The sequence below is a fragment of the Gekko japonicus genome, unplaced genomic scaffold (genome assembly GCF_001447785.1).
Source record: "Gekko japonicus isolate JY-2015 unplaced genomic scaffold, Gekko_japonicus_V1.1 scaffold1793, whole genome shotgun sequence".
Classification (NCBI taxonomy): Eukaryota; Metazoa; Chordata; class Lepidosauria; order Squamata; family Gekkonidae; genus Gekko; species Gekko japonicus.
This window is the reverse complement of record NW_015165874.1, coordinates 174,636-188,055: the sequence shown is the minus strand read 5'-3', so window position 1 is coordinate 188,055 and position 13,420 is coordinate 174,636. Positions and strand designations below refer to the sequence as shown.

Here is a 13,420-nt window from a genome sequence, read left to right as displayed (position 1 = left end):
GTAAAATAGATAAAATGCCACTGCCAAATATTACATTTCCAAATTTAGTGCATATTATGAAATATTCACTGTTACACAGCCAAACATATGATAACATTCTTGATTATTAAATATTTGTGGAATCTGATGGTGGTGTAGTAATACAGATGAGAAGTGAAGATGCACATGTATCTTCTGTCCAGTAATCTTCTGATGGTCTGCTTGGACCAGTGCCATCCTAATCCATTGCACCTTTCTATGTATTCTTAGGAGAACACTGAGAGTTCCATATCATGTTCCAATTACTCCCAATTACATACTTCATTTACATACTTCAATCACTCCCCCCCCTTTTTTTCAGGGAAACACTGGCATTCTGATGGGCATGTTTTTGGTGTCCATTGTTATCTTGGTGGCTTTGATAACAGTTTTATCTGGCATTGGGATCTGTGAAAGGTGCAGCATTGGAAGTGGAGGAGTCTACTCAATGGTTTCTACCATCCTTGGAGGTCAAGTTGGAGGAACCGTTGGCCTTCTTTATATTTTTGGCCAGGTAGGAATATTCACTTTTTCGGGGGGGAAATCCCTTATTTATAAAAGTTTCCAGTTGCGTTTCTAAGTTTTGCCCAAGACATGTAGCATTTACTGAATGTTAATGTAATCTTGAATTGCACAGTAGGAGGCATATAGATGTGACATTATGAAAAGTGCACTGTGTTATGCAATAAAAATTATAGCAGTATTCGCCAGGACAGGCCAACATTAGTAGCAAGGGCTACCTTTCCTGTTTGTTTATGTGGGTTATAATTCTAAGACCATAGCATCAGACATAATTCTGATTACTAGTTCTTGCAGTGAACGAGTACAAAGAGTAGCTTTTCAAAGAGGTAACTGGCCAGGCGCATAAATTTTTCTGGAACATTGTCATATCATTGCCAAACTGGCTTTTTTTTTTTTCTTTCCCTTGCCCCTGAAGGAGGATACGGTGTTTCAACCAAAAATATGCATATAACACTGGCAAGGCTGTTGATTTGGGTTCCTCAGGGTTAGCACATATACTATTTATATTGAAAAACAGAACTTCATGCTCATTCAAGGGCATATGATTACAAGAGGTTGATCAGTAGTGTCACAGGGTTTTTCAACAAGAATTGCAACCGAATCTGTGGCTACAGTGTGGATCAGGAATAAAAGAAGAAGAAGAAGAGAAGAGATTGGATTTATACTCCGCCCTTCACTTGGAGTCTCAGAGCGGCTTACAAACTCCTTTCCCTTCCCCTCCCCACAACAGACACCCTGTGAGGTGGATGGGGCGGAGAGAACTCTGACACCAAACTGATGAATGAATGAATGAATGAATGAATGAATGAATGAATGAATGAATGAATGAATGAATGAATGAATGAATGAATGAATGAATGAATGAATGAATGAATGAATGAATGAATGAATGAATGAATGAATGAATGAATGAATGAATGAATGAATGAATGAATGAATGAATATTTCAGCACCATAACTCAAAACTATATTGCTTATGAACTGCAGTCCTAGAAGCAGTTTGCTTATTATTGCAGTCAGATACTGGGACTTTTGACCACACTGATACCCTGTCTTTTTGCCACTGAAAATCATCAAATATAAAAAAGCAGACCTTTAAATATCTTAATGAGAATGTTCTCCCAGCAATTTATCTTTACTTCTCTTCTGCTCCTGAAATCTGAAATGGTGACGCCTCTTTCAAAATAAGCATGTTCAAGATAGAATTTTTTCAGTGGTGGCACCTGTTGTTTGACTCTTCCTTTTCAAAGAAATTCACCAACAATCCCTGACCACACATTTGGGAAATCAGAGAATTCCACACATACCCCTTTCCAACAGCATTCTGAGGGTGAGGGAGACAGCTGTTTAACTGGGCTGGAAGGTATTTTATTTCCTGTAGTTAGTACTGCAGTGCAACTCCGTATCATGAGGGGTTGGCGTGATGTGGTCCATTTGTTTTTTGATTTCACACTCAAAAAATGATATACACAGCAGTGTTCCCTCTAAGCTGAGTTAGTGTGAGCTAGCTCACAGGGTTTTTTGCCTCTGGCTCACTCATTTTTGTCTTAGCTCAGGAAGGATGGCTTGGGAGCAAACTAATGTATGCAGTAGCCAAATCGCTTGCTCACAACTTTGTTGAAGGTATGTGGTATATACCTGTTGTTAAAGAGTTTCGTGGAAGACTCAAAATAAACTCACCAAATACGGTTAAGTCAAATGGTGTTTATATAACTATTAACTGGTGAATGATTAAACAATAACTTTGTATATAATAACAGATTAACATAGAGCTAACAACAGTTGTGCTCACAGACAGACCAACTGACAGAGAGTAACTGAATAACTGTCACTCTTAGAATCTCTGTGTATGACCAAGACAGTCGCGACAGCCAATCAGAGTTCAGGCTGCCTCACACAGATGAGACTGACAGAGCCTCTCTCAGTACACGCCCACATCTATCAAGCTTGAATCCTCAAGTAGTTTGCAGGCGCAATCTAACTTTATACATGTAAACATTATCTCTGCACCTGTGCCTCTATATTCATATTCTGACAAACTTTAATGCCAGGAGCTCACAAAGAAGAATTTTTGCTCAGAAGACTCCACAGCTTAGAGGGAACATTGATACACAGTCCCCTCTGGTTTTCAAAAATAGAAGAAAAAATTAATCAAATAGGGTTTTCGACTGATTACTTTCTCCAGATGGACAAAACCTCGATCTTTCAATCTATTAGACAAAGACTTTTCAACCTAGAATTAAATACTTTTCATGAACCGGGAGGGAAGCATTTTACCTGTCAACTGCTTCCGAGGAGGCTCCCGTTCCCTCTCCCGGTTCCAATACGCTTCTTTCCCGCCTTTTTTCAGCCGCGCGGGCTTTTTTTTTTTTGAACGTTCGGCTTATATCGATATATCGATATAACGCTATACCGATTCCATTGGAATACATTGGAATACTGGTATATCGATATATCGCTATAAGACGGACTTAAAAAAAAAACGTGGGGAAACAAAGCGGTGCGTGTGTAAAATGCCGAACCGCTTCTGAATCGGCTCCTTTCCGGTAGGGGCAAGCCGTGTGTGAAACGGCAGCCCTCTACCGGTTCATCTGCAAACGGAAGACTCCCGGCTTGAAACCGGGAGAAGACGGGTAATGTGAAATTCCCCACTGATACTACAATTATGGCTGCAGAATTCTTAGCCGAATCAGCCGCACTCAGATACAGTCTTTTTACATAATACGCCTATTTTATTGTCTAAATTTACTTACTGGAATTCAGTGTATCTTCTTAAATGGATTTGTGGCTCAAGTGGTTAAGACGCTGAACTGCAGGCTGTGGAAGGTTGGTAGTTCAGCAGTTCGAGACCTGGGTGCCACATGATGGAGTGAGCTCCCATCTCTAGTTCCAGCTCCTGCCAACCTAGCAGTTTGAAAGCAAGAAATTGCAAGTAGATAAATAGGTACCACTTCGGTGGGAAGGTAACAGCGTTCCATGCGCCTTGGTGTTTAGTCATGCCGGCCACATGACCACGGAAACGTCTTCGGACAGCGCTGGCTCTTCGGCTTTGAAACGGAGATGAGCACCGCAACCCTAGAGTCAGATTCGACTGGCTTTCAAGCAAGGGAACCTTTACTTTACTTACTATGCCATTAAAGGTGTCTGAATCTGAATCTAGTACCGCAGTGCTGTTATTTAAAATAAATGAAAGTGATGAATCATGGAAGCTTTTTAAAATCAAATTGTTGTTTTTATTGATGGACCTTTTTAAAGCCACTTTGAAGCACAGGTTTTTATCCATGTAAAAGTTTATAAATACTGACATAACATTTAAAATTAATGTATCTTCTGGGCTTTCCAGATTTTCTGTATATGGTTTCTCATAGTAGTTTCACTGAAACAGACTTATCTTTCAGTGTGTTGCAGGTGCTATGTACATTACTGGATTTTCTGAATCTATCTCTGAACTTCTGAGTCTCAGTAACATTTGGGCAGTGAGAGGCATCTCACTTGCTGTCCTTCTAGGCTTGCTTGCAATTAATCTTGCTGGTGTAAAATGGATAATCCGTCTCCAGCTGCTGCTACTCTTTCTACTGGCTGTTTCCACACTGGATTTTGTCATCGGATCTTTCACCCATCTAGATTCAGGTAAGGATTTTCTTGATTCCTCAAGATTGGTAAACGCTGTTGTGCTTACAAAGACCACGGTACTTCTCTGTTTCATCGCTTGCTTGAGGAGTTTCAAAGGCAAGAGGAATATGGAAGAGATTGACTTGTCATGCCATATACGTCCAGATACAGGAGTGCTGACCTAATGAAAATCAGTGTCATGAGGATGCACAAAGCATTAAATGCAGAAGCATACCTTTAGCAAAAGCATTGTTATTGTTATTATTTCTATTTATACCTCAACCTTCCCTCCAAGGCGGGCTCGATGTTTAAGGCAGCTCCTAATCGAAGGCCTGGTGGAAGAGCTCCGTCTTACAGGCCCTGTGGAACTGTGAAAGGTCCCACAGGGCCCTGATCTCCTCCAGGAGCTCATTCCACCAGTATGGAGCCACCACCAAGGAGGCCCTGGCTCTGGTTATCGCCAGCTTGACATCCTTGGGGCCTGGGAGGGCCAGCCAGTTTTGGGCCCTTGAATGTAGTGTTCTCTGGAGAACGTATGGGGAAAGGTGGTCCCTCAGGTATGCTGGACCTTGACCATAAAGGGCTTTAAAGGTCAAAACCAGCACCTTGAAGTGAATCTGGTATGCTATTGGCAGCCAGTGCAATGCTTTCAGCACCAACTGGATGTGCTCCCGCATAGAGAGGCCCATCAACAGCCTGGCTGCATCATTTTGCACCAGCTGCAGCTTCCGGATTTGGGACAAGGGCAGCCCCATGTAGAGAGCATTACAGTAGTCTAATCTCGAGGTGACCATCGCATGGATCGCTGTTGCCAAATGGTTGCATTCGAGGAAGGGAACCAACTGCCTGATCTGTCGGAGACCCCGTAGAGCCAACTGAAGCCACACTGGGTCCATTTGGCTCCACGGGCAAGCTAAAATACGCTTGCCGCTCAAACAGGGTCGAGGTGAAACATTCAAACGGTTCCTCAGGGCAAGGTGGTCCAACCATAGCACTGCCTGGGCAGTGATCCGGTCCACCGTGACTCCCGCCATAAAGACCAGATCGAGCGTGTGACCAGCCCGGGAAGTAGGAGTTGTTACATATTGGGAGAGTCCCGGTGCTGCCGTGGATGACACTAGGTCCGCTGCTTGAATGGAGCTCGCGTTGGCGGCATGGACGTTGAAACCCCCCAAGGCTATCAGTCTAAGTTGTTCAAATGCCCAGCCGGACACAGCCTCCATCAGGGACAGCAGGCTATTGGCCGGTGTGTTGGGTGGTTGGTACACCAGCCAAATCGCCAAACTCTCCTCGGCTTCCCACACTAGACCGGCACACTCTATGCCCATGATCTTCGATGGCGGGAGCACTCTGAAGGAGTAAGCCTCCCAAATGAATAGAGCCACTCCTCCCCCATGTCCCTTAGTCTGAAATTGGTGGAGGACCAAGAACCCAAGGGGGAGCCAACTGAGAGACAGCTACTGTCTCTCCTTCTTGCACCCAGGTCTCGGTCATGCACACCAGGTCTACTTTCTGCTCAAGCAGGAAGACCCGAAGGACTATGGTCTTATTATTTATAGACCTGGCGTTACACAACACCAATGTCGGAGGCGGGTCATTCATCCTAGCCCCACTGCCAGCAACCCTTGGGATGGGACGTAGGTTGGAAGGGGGCCTATGTGATGGGGTACATTAGACTTCCTTGTATGCAGTGGGTTTGTGGTTTTTTTTGCTTGTATGCAGGTAGAAAGATCAACAATATAAAAATGTCTCTGTTCCTGCAGAGGTTGAAATAGTTAAAAGATTAGGGGAGCAATCCTCAATAGGTGTGCTAAGACCTAAGGCCCATTTTATTCAGTTCTTAAGATTTCAATCTAAACATTTGAAAGTATTTAATAGATTAATTAATTAAAACTCTGATCAGAAATTAATGGGTTGACTTAGCACAAGGTAACAATTCCTTTAAAAAAAATTTATAAACAATTTTTTATTTTAAGAAAACAGACAAACAAAACATAAAAAGAGGGTATCCAAGTATTTTTACATTTCTTGTTAACAAAACTCATACCTAATTTGATCATAATTTTATCCATTACACCCTTCTATCATTATATATAGCTCTTGCAAATATATATAAAAATTGTAGTTTATATGTCCTTATAATGCTTTATGAGTCTGTAAATTTTATTTATTATAACCTTCAAGCCATTTGTAAAATCTTGACCAAGTATTTTCAAAAATTGTCTTTGGTTGTCTTTTCAGAATTGCTGTTAACTTATCCATTTCTGCAGTTTCCAACAATTTGTTTAGAATTTCTTCTCTTGAGGGCATTTCCTTACTTCAGTACTTAGCATATAAAATTCTTGCTGATGTTATTACACATAAAATAAGATAAGAGTCATGTTTTTTACAATATTCTGGTAAAACATTCAACAAAAATATTTCTGGTACAAAGGGTATGCTATTTTTTAAAACATTTTTTGTAATATTTCATGAATCCAACACCAATTTTTTTAGCGTTTTCACATAGCCACCACATATGATAAAAGGTCCCAACACTGTTTTGACATTTCCAACATACATTTGATAGATTAGCATAGAACTTTGCCAATTGTTCTGGGGTGATATACCAAATTTTGTGCCAACCTTATCATAACATTTTTAACTACTTCATCTTGAGTCTTGATGTCCAACAATAATGCATAACATTTCTTAATCAATTTCTCATCAGAGTACATCAATATCTTTTCTATTTCTATTATTTTCTCATAAAAACCTGTTGATTTGTCTTTAGTGTATCTTGATTCAACTTGTGCTTTTTCCCACCATGTAAGGTTTTCTATTGTCTTTAATTCATTTTTATTATCCAATATATCTTCATATCTTAGCAGTGAACCCTCCTGAAATAAATTAGGTTTTATAAAGGCTTCCAATGGGGCCACCCATTTTGGTATCTTGGTGTAGAGAATGGGTTTAATTTCTTCCCAAACCTTCAATGGGGAAGACCTAATAAGATGTTGTTTGAAATATTTATGGATATTTGCCTTCCCATACCATACAAAAGTGTGCCAACCTAGCAAAAGATCATGGCCTTCTAATTTCAATTGTATCCTATAAAGTAATCCAATCTTTCAACCATGTCAAGGCAGCTGCTCTGTAATACAAGAGCCAATCTGGTACAGCAAATCCAGGTCTCTTTGGTATCTTGTAGTGCTTTAAGTTTAATTGTGTTGTCAATTTATCAAGTTCTTTTAAATATCAGTCTTGGCAATATACTCATTTTAATAGTTGCAATCCTTCCCATAAAGAATATTTGAAGATTTTTCCATTTCTCCAAGTCTTTTTTAATTTCTTTTATGTGTTCCATATAATTGTTTTCCACCAAAGAGCTGCATCTATTTGATATAGTTATTCCTAAATATTTCACTTTCTTTTGAATTTCCAGGCCTGCTAGTTCTTGCAGTTGGTGGGCTTGGGTTTTAGTCATACCTTTAATAAGCATTTTTGTTTTGTTACAATTAACTTTCAATCCTGCCACCACGCCATACTCTTGCAAAGAGCCTAACAGTTGTTTAATAGAGTTCAATGGATTCTCTAAGATGAATACTAAATCGTCCTCAAAGGTGTGTAGTTTATATTCTTCCCCTCTTATTTGGAGTCCTTTAATCTGTACATCCACTCTGATCATATTGTTTAATACTTTAAGAACAAAAATAAATAACAATGGAGAAAGTGGGCAGCCTTGTCTAGTTCCCTTTTAAATATCAATATTTTGTGATGAGTCTCCATTTATTAACACCTTAGCTTGTTGTTTAGTGTAGATTGCTCTGATCATCATATAAAATTAATTACCAGACTCAGCTTCTAAAAGAACTCCAACATAAAATTCCAACTGACATTATCGAAGGCTTTTTCTGTGTCTAAAAAGATTAGAGCCAATTTTTTTGGGTGGGCTTCGAAGTATGCTATTGCATTTAATATCATTCTTACATTATTTCTAAGTTGTCTTTTAGGAAGACAACCTGCTTGATCTCTATGAATTGTTTGAGATAGGACTAGTTTCATTCTTGCAGCCAAAATGGAGACATAAATTTTGTAATCCACATTTAGTAAGAGGATGTTCTTGTAGCTTCATCACGATCATGGCCTATATAGAAATTGGCCTATAGTTCTTGATTTCTTTCTCATCTGAATTTTGTTTATGTATTAATGTTATCAAAGCTTCATTCCAAGACTCTGGGGGTTTCCCTTCAATTATTATATTTTGGATAACTGTTTTTAATGGCAATATCAATTGATCTTCAAATAGATGATAAAATTCCACAGGAAGTCCATCAGGACATGGAGTTTTTGTCTTTTTTGTTTTTTCGGTGCTTCTGTCACTTCAGCAATAGATATTGGGTCATTTGGGATTTTCCTTTGCTCTTCTGTGAATTTTTATTTTTATGATTTTCCAAATATTTTTAAATTTGGTCTTGTGTTGATTCTCTTTTCTGGTGAAGCTTTCCATAGAATAATTCCACATTTTTTTCTTCTCCCATGTCATACAGGCCAGTCAGTCTGACGTCGATACCGGGTAAATTGGTGGAAACCATTATTAAGGAAAGAATTAGTAGGCACATAGATGAACAAAACCTATTGAGGCAGACTCAACATGGGTTCTGTAAGGGAAGATCTTGTCTCACTAACCTGTTAATGTTCTTTGAGGGGGTGAACAAACATGTGGACAAGGGGGATCCAATAGATATTGTTTACCTTGACTTCCAGAAAGCTTTTGATAAAGTTCCTCATCAAAGGCTCCTAAGTAAGCTCAAAAATCATGGGATAGAAGGACAAGTCCTTTTATGGATCAAAAACTGGCTAGTTCATAGAAAACAGAGAGTGAGTGTAGGTGGGCAATTTTCTCAGTGGAGGGTGGTAAGCAGTGGGGTACCGCAGGGATCAGTACTTGGTCCACTGCTTTTTAACTTGTTCATTAATGATTTGGAGTTGGGAGTAAGCAGTGAAGTGGCTAAATTTGCGGATGATACGAAGTTGTTCAGGGTGGTGAAAACCAGTGAGGATTGTGAGGCACTCCAAAGGGATCTGTCAATTTTGGGCGAGTGGGCGTCAACATGGCAAATGGGGTTCAATGTGGCCAAGTGCAAGGTGATGCACATTGGAGCCAAAAATCCTAACTATAAATACACGTTGATGGGGTCTGAACTGGCAGAGACTGATCAAGAGAGAGATCTTGGAGTTGTAGTAGATAACTCACTGAAGATGTCGAGACAGTGTGTGACTGCAATAAAGAAGGCCAATGCTATGCTGGGGATTATTAGGAAGGGTATTGTAAACAGATCAGCCAATATCATAATGCCGCTATATAAATCAATGGTGCGACCTCATCTGGAATACTGTGTGCAATTCTGGTCACCACACCTTAAAAAGGATATTATAGCTTTGGAAAAAGTGCAGAAAAGGGCAACTCGAATGATAAAAGGGTTGGAACACTTTCCCCATGAGGAAAGGTTAAGGCGCTTAGGGCTCTTTAGCTTGGAGAAACGACGACTAGGGGTGACATGATTGAGGTTTATAAGATTATGCATGGGAAAGAGCAGGTAGAGAAAGAGGTATTTTTCTCCCTTTCTCACAATACAAGAACTCGTGGGCACTCCATGAAATTGCTGAGCGGTTGGGTTATAATGGGTAAAAGGAAGTTCTTCTTCACCCAAAGAGTGATTAACACATGGAATTCACTGCCACAGGAAGCGGCTACAAGCATGGACGGCTTCAAAAGGGAATTAGACAAGCATATGGAGCAGAGGTCCATCAGTGGCTATTAGCCACAAGGTATAGATAGGGACTCTGGGGCAAGTGATGCTCTGCCATCTTGGTGCTTGGGGGGGGGTCAACAGTGGGATGGCTTCTAATGTCCTGGCCCCACTGGTGGACCTCCTGATGGCACCTGGTATTTCTGGCCACTGTGTGATACAGAGTGTTGGACTGGATGAGCCTTTGGCCTGATCCAACATTGGCATCTCTTATGTTCTTATGTTCTTATCTCTAAGTATCCTTATTTGCTTTTCTCCATTTGTTTACGTAATTTATAGGCTAGCCATCTGGTTGGTTTATTTGCGTTTTCAAAATAGTTTCGTTTGGCATACTTTTTTTTTTTTGCTATTTCCTGTGTCAATAAGCAGTTCATTTGGTGTTGTAAAAGTTTTAATTTCAGTTTTATCTGTTCAGTTGAGAGGTCTTGTTTCAGCTTTTCTTCCTGTTTTTTAATCTGTTCTTGAATCTGGAGAAATCTTTCTGATCTTAACTTTTTTTACTTGTGCAGCTTCTCTAATCAGCCAGCCTCTGGTGTAGGCTTTAAATGCATCCCATACAATTCTGATGATGGAGATCTGTGGTTGAATGTTTTGTTCAAAGAACATTTGGAATTCTTTTTTGGAGTCTCTTAATTTTTCATTCTTTAAAATGGAAGTATTCAATGTCCATCTGTTTTTCTTTGGAGTATCCTGAATTGTCAGCATGACCGGATTGTGATCTGCAAAAGTTGCTGGAAGGATCTCCACTTCCAGTATATCATTTATCATTGTTGTAGAAATCCAGCACATATCTATTCTTGACCATGACTTATGTCTTGCAGAGTAAAAGGTATAATCTTTTTTTGTGGATTTCTGACTTTCCATGCAACCACTAGATTATATTCTTCTGCTAATTGTAGAAATATGGCAGAAAGTTCATTTCCTTGTTTCTGTTTTCCTGTTGTTATTTTTCTATCTATCAAAGACTGCATTGTAATCTCCCATGATGCAAATTTCATAGAAATTTTGTTTTATGATCAGTTCTTGCAAGCATTTATAGAATTTCTTCTCATGTTGGTTGGGTGCATAGATGTTTACAATCAAAGTCCATTGTCTTTGTATTTGCACCAACAGAATACAGCCGTCTTCTGCAGTGTAGATAAACTCTGGATGTAAGTGTTCTTTTACATATGTTAACAACACCTCTTTTTTCTTGTCCTTGTCTGAAGAAATAAAGGTTTTTCCAAATTTCTTAATTTGTAGATATTTCTGATCTGCATCTTTTATTTGAGTCTCTTGCAGACAGATAATATCTAGCTGCATTTTTTTCCCAATTGTTGAAATATCTGTCTTCTTTTCTGGGGTGCATTCAATCCTACATTTATTGAAGCTATCCTTGTTTTTCTTCTATCCATCATGTATGTGCTTCGGTGGTTCCATGTCTTCTTTGTCACCCTCTTTTGCCACCTTGTAAGTATTTGGGATGTTGTGATCTTTAGTGCTTTTTTAGTTGGTGTTGTTTTCTTAGATATAGTTAAAGATGTTCCTGAAGCTCCCTGCAAGTCTTGATCTTGTTCTTCTGTAGCTTCTGTGTTGTCTTCTTCAGTTTTAAAATCTTCTTCATGTGTCTTAAGGAAGTCCTCTGCTTTAAAGGTTGAATTAATTCTGTACCTTTTACCTTTGTAGGTGAAGAATACACCTTCTGGGAGTAGCCATCTATTAGGAATCTCCATAAGATTTATTTTAAGACGTTTATCTCTATGTCTTCTATATGTAGGGATGTCTCATTTGTTGCTTTAAGTATCTCATTTCTTGTAGTTCTCTTATGGAATCTCACATGCACTTCTCTAGGAAGTTCGTTTCTTCTGGCATAAGCTGAGTTCATTCTATGTGCAGTGTCAATATCATCCAAATATTTCTTCTAGTGGGATAGAACCCTAAAGCAGTGATAATTCACAACTCCTCATTCCAATCAGATGAGTAAGGCAGTAATAAATCCAGCTCATAACTCCTCTTATGAGTAAGGCAGTTGATTTGGAACTGTAGGATAAGAATAACTGATGAAGATGAACTCAAAACCAGAAATGAGCTGGCAACCCATCAAGAGGAGTTATGAACTGGATTTATTACTGAAGAGATGTCACGGGTTACCTAGGCGGTTACTATTTTACCTGTACTTCATTTATTGAAAACGTTTTTTGGGGAAAAAATGAACTGGATTTATAACTACCTTACTCATCTGATTTGAATAAGGAGTTGTGAATTGAGTTGTCACTGCTTTAGGGTTCCACTTGAAGAAATATGTGAAACTGCTACACATGATGTGTCAGTCTTGAGGAGGGGAACCTTTGAACTTAGATGGATTGAAATATATATATATATATTATTGTTATCTTACAATAATTATAGGTATTAATAAATTGCTGTTATTGGTGCTGAATTCATATGATACAGCCGCGTACTTTGTGCTCTGTGTACAGATCTTTCTGGAAAGGCTAACTGGGCTGGTATTAGGGGGCACTGTGCTTCAGTGATTTTTCTCTCACTTGACCATCCAAGTTCAGAAGGTGGTGCTGGGGGACTGCTGCTCAGCCCTGTGGCTTTTATGCCCATAGAGTTCCCTCTTATACCCCATGCTATTTAACATCTACGTGAAACTGCTGAGATAAGTCATCTGGGGATTTGGTGTGAGGTGCCACCAGTATGTGGATGAAATCCAGCTCTATTTCTCTGTAACAGCTAAGCCAGGTGGGTTTGTGGAAGTCCTGAATAGGTGTCTGGAAATGATAGTGGAGTGGATGGGGACCAATAACTTAAAGCTCAATCCAGGCAAGAATGAGGTGCTGTTGGTCAGTGGAGAAGCTCCTCAGGGGCTGGAGGGGTTGCACTCCCAGCGAAGGAGCAAGTTGAGGGTGCCACTGGATCCTGGCCTTTGGTTGGAAGGTCAGGTCTCCATGGCACATAGTGCCTTCATTAGCTCCGGCTGGTGTGCCAGCTATGGTTATTCCCCAAAAGTGTGATCTAGCCTCAGTGATTCATGCTCTGATCATATCTAAGTTAAGATTACTAGGGGTCATTTCCTGCAGGAGTGCACAGGAGCGGAGCTCCGGCAGTAAAGAGCCCAGGGGGCAGGCACATAGAACAAGCCCCACCCCCTGCTCCCAGCAGCCCTCAGTCAGAGCAAGAAGCAGCCAGGTAAGCTGCAGAGCTCCCCCCGGCCCCCCGGCCCCAAACCATCCAGTGGCACCTTTAAGACCAAGTTTTATCCAGGTACAAGCTCTCCCTCCTCTGCGAGGACAGATCTGCACATCCCCCCCCCCCCAATAGCTAGCAATCCAAAACAGTCCAGTGGAGCCTGAGCGGTGGGTGTTGCCTTCTGACACACTTCTGGTGATGTCAGGGAGTGTGGCATATGCAAATGAGTTATGCTAATGAGTTCTAGCACCTCTTTTTCTACGAAATGACCTCTGGTTAAGATTACCGTAATGTGCTATATG

The 13,420-nt window shown here is 40.3% G+C and overlaps 1 protein-coding gene across 1 annotated transcript in view; it reads left to right on the top strand.

The window, feature by feature from the left end:
- The window catches only part of SLC12A8 (solute carrier family 12, member 8), a 122,843-nt gene that overhangs the window by 11,120 nt on the left and 98,303 nt on the right, over positions 1-13,420 (top strand). The window contains exons 3-4 of the mRNA XM_015411266.1: positions 341-532; positions 3,939-4,170. Of these exons, the coding sequence (XP_015266752.1) occupies positions 341-532; positions 3,939-4,170 (424 nt within the window). The remainder of the gene's footprint in view (positions 1-340; positions 533-3,938; positions 4,171-13,420) is intronic.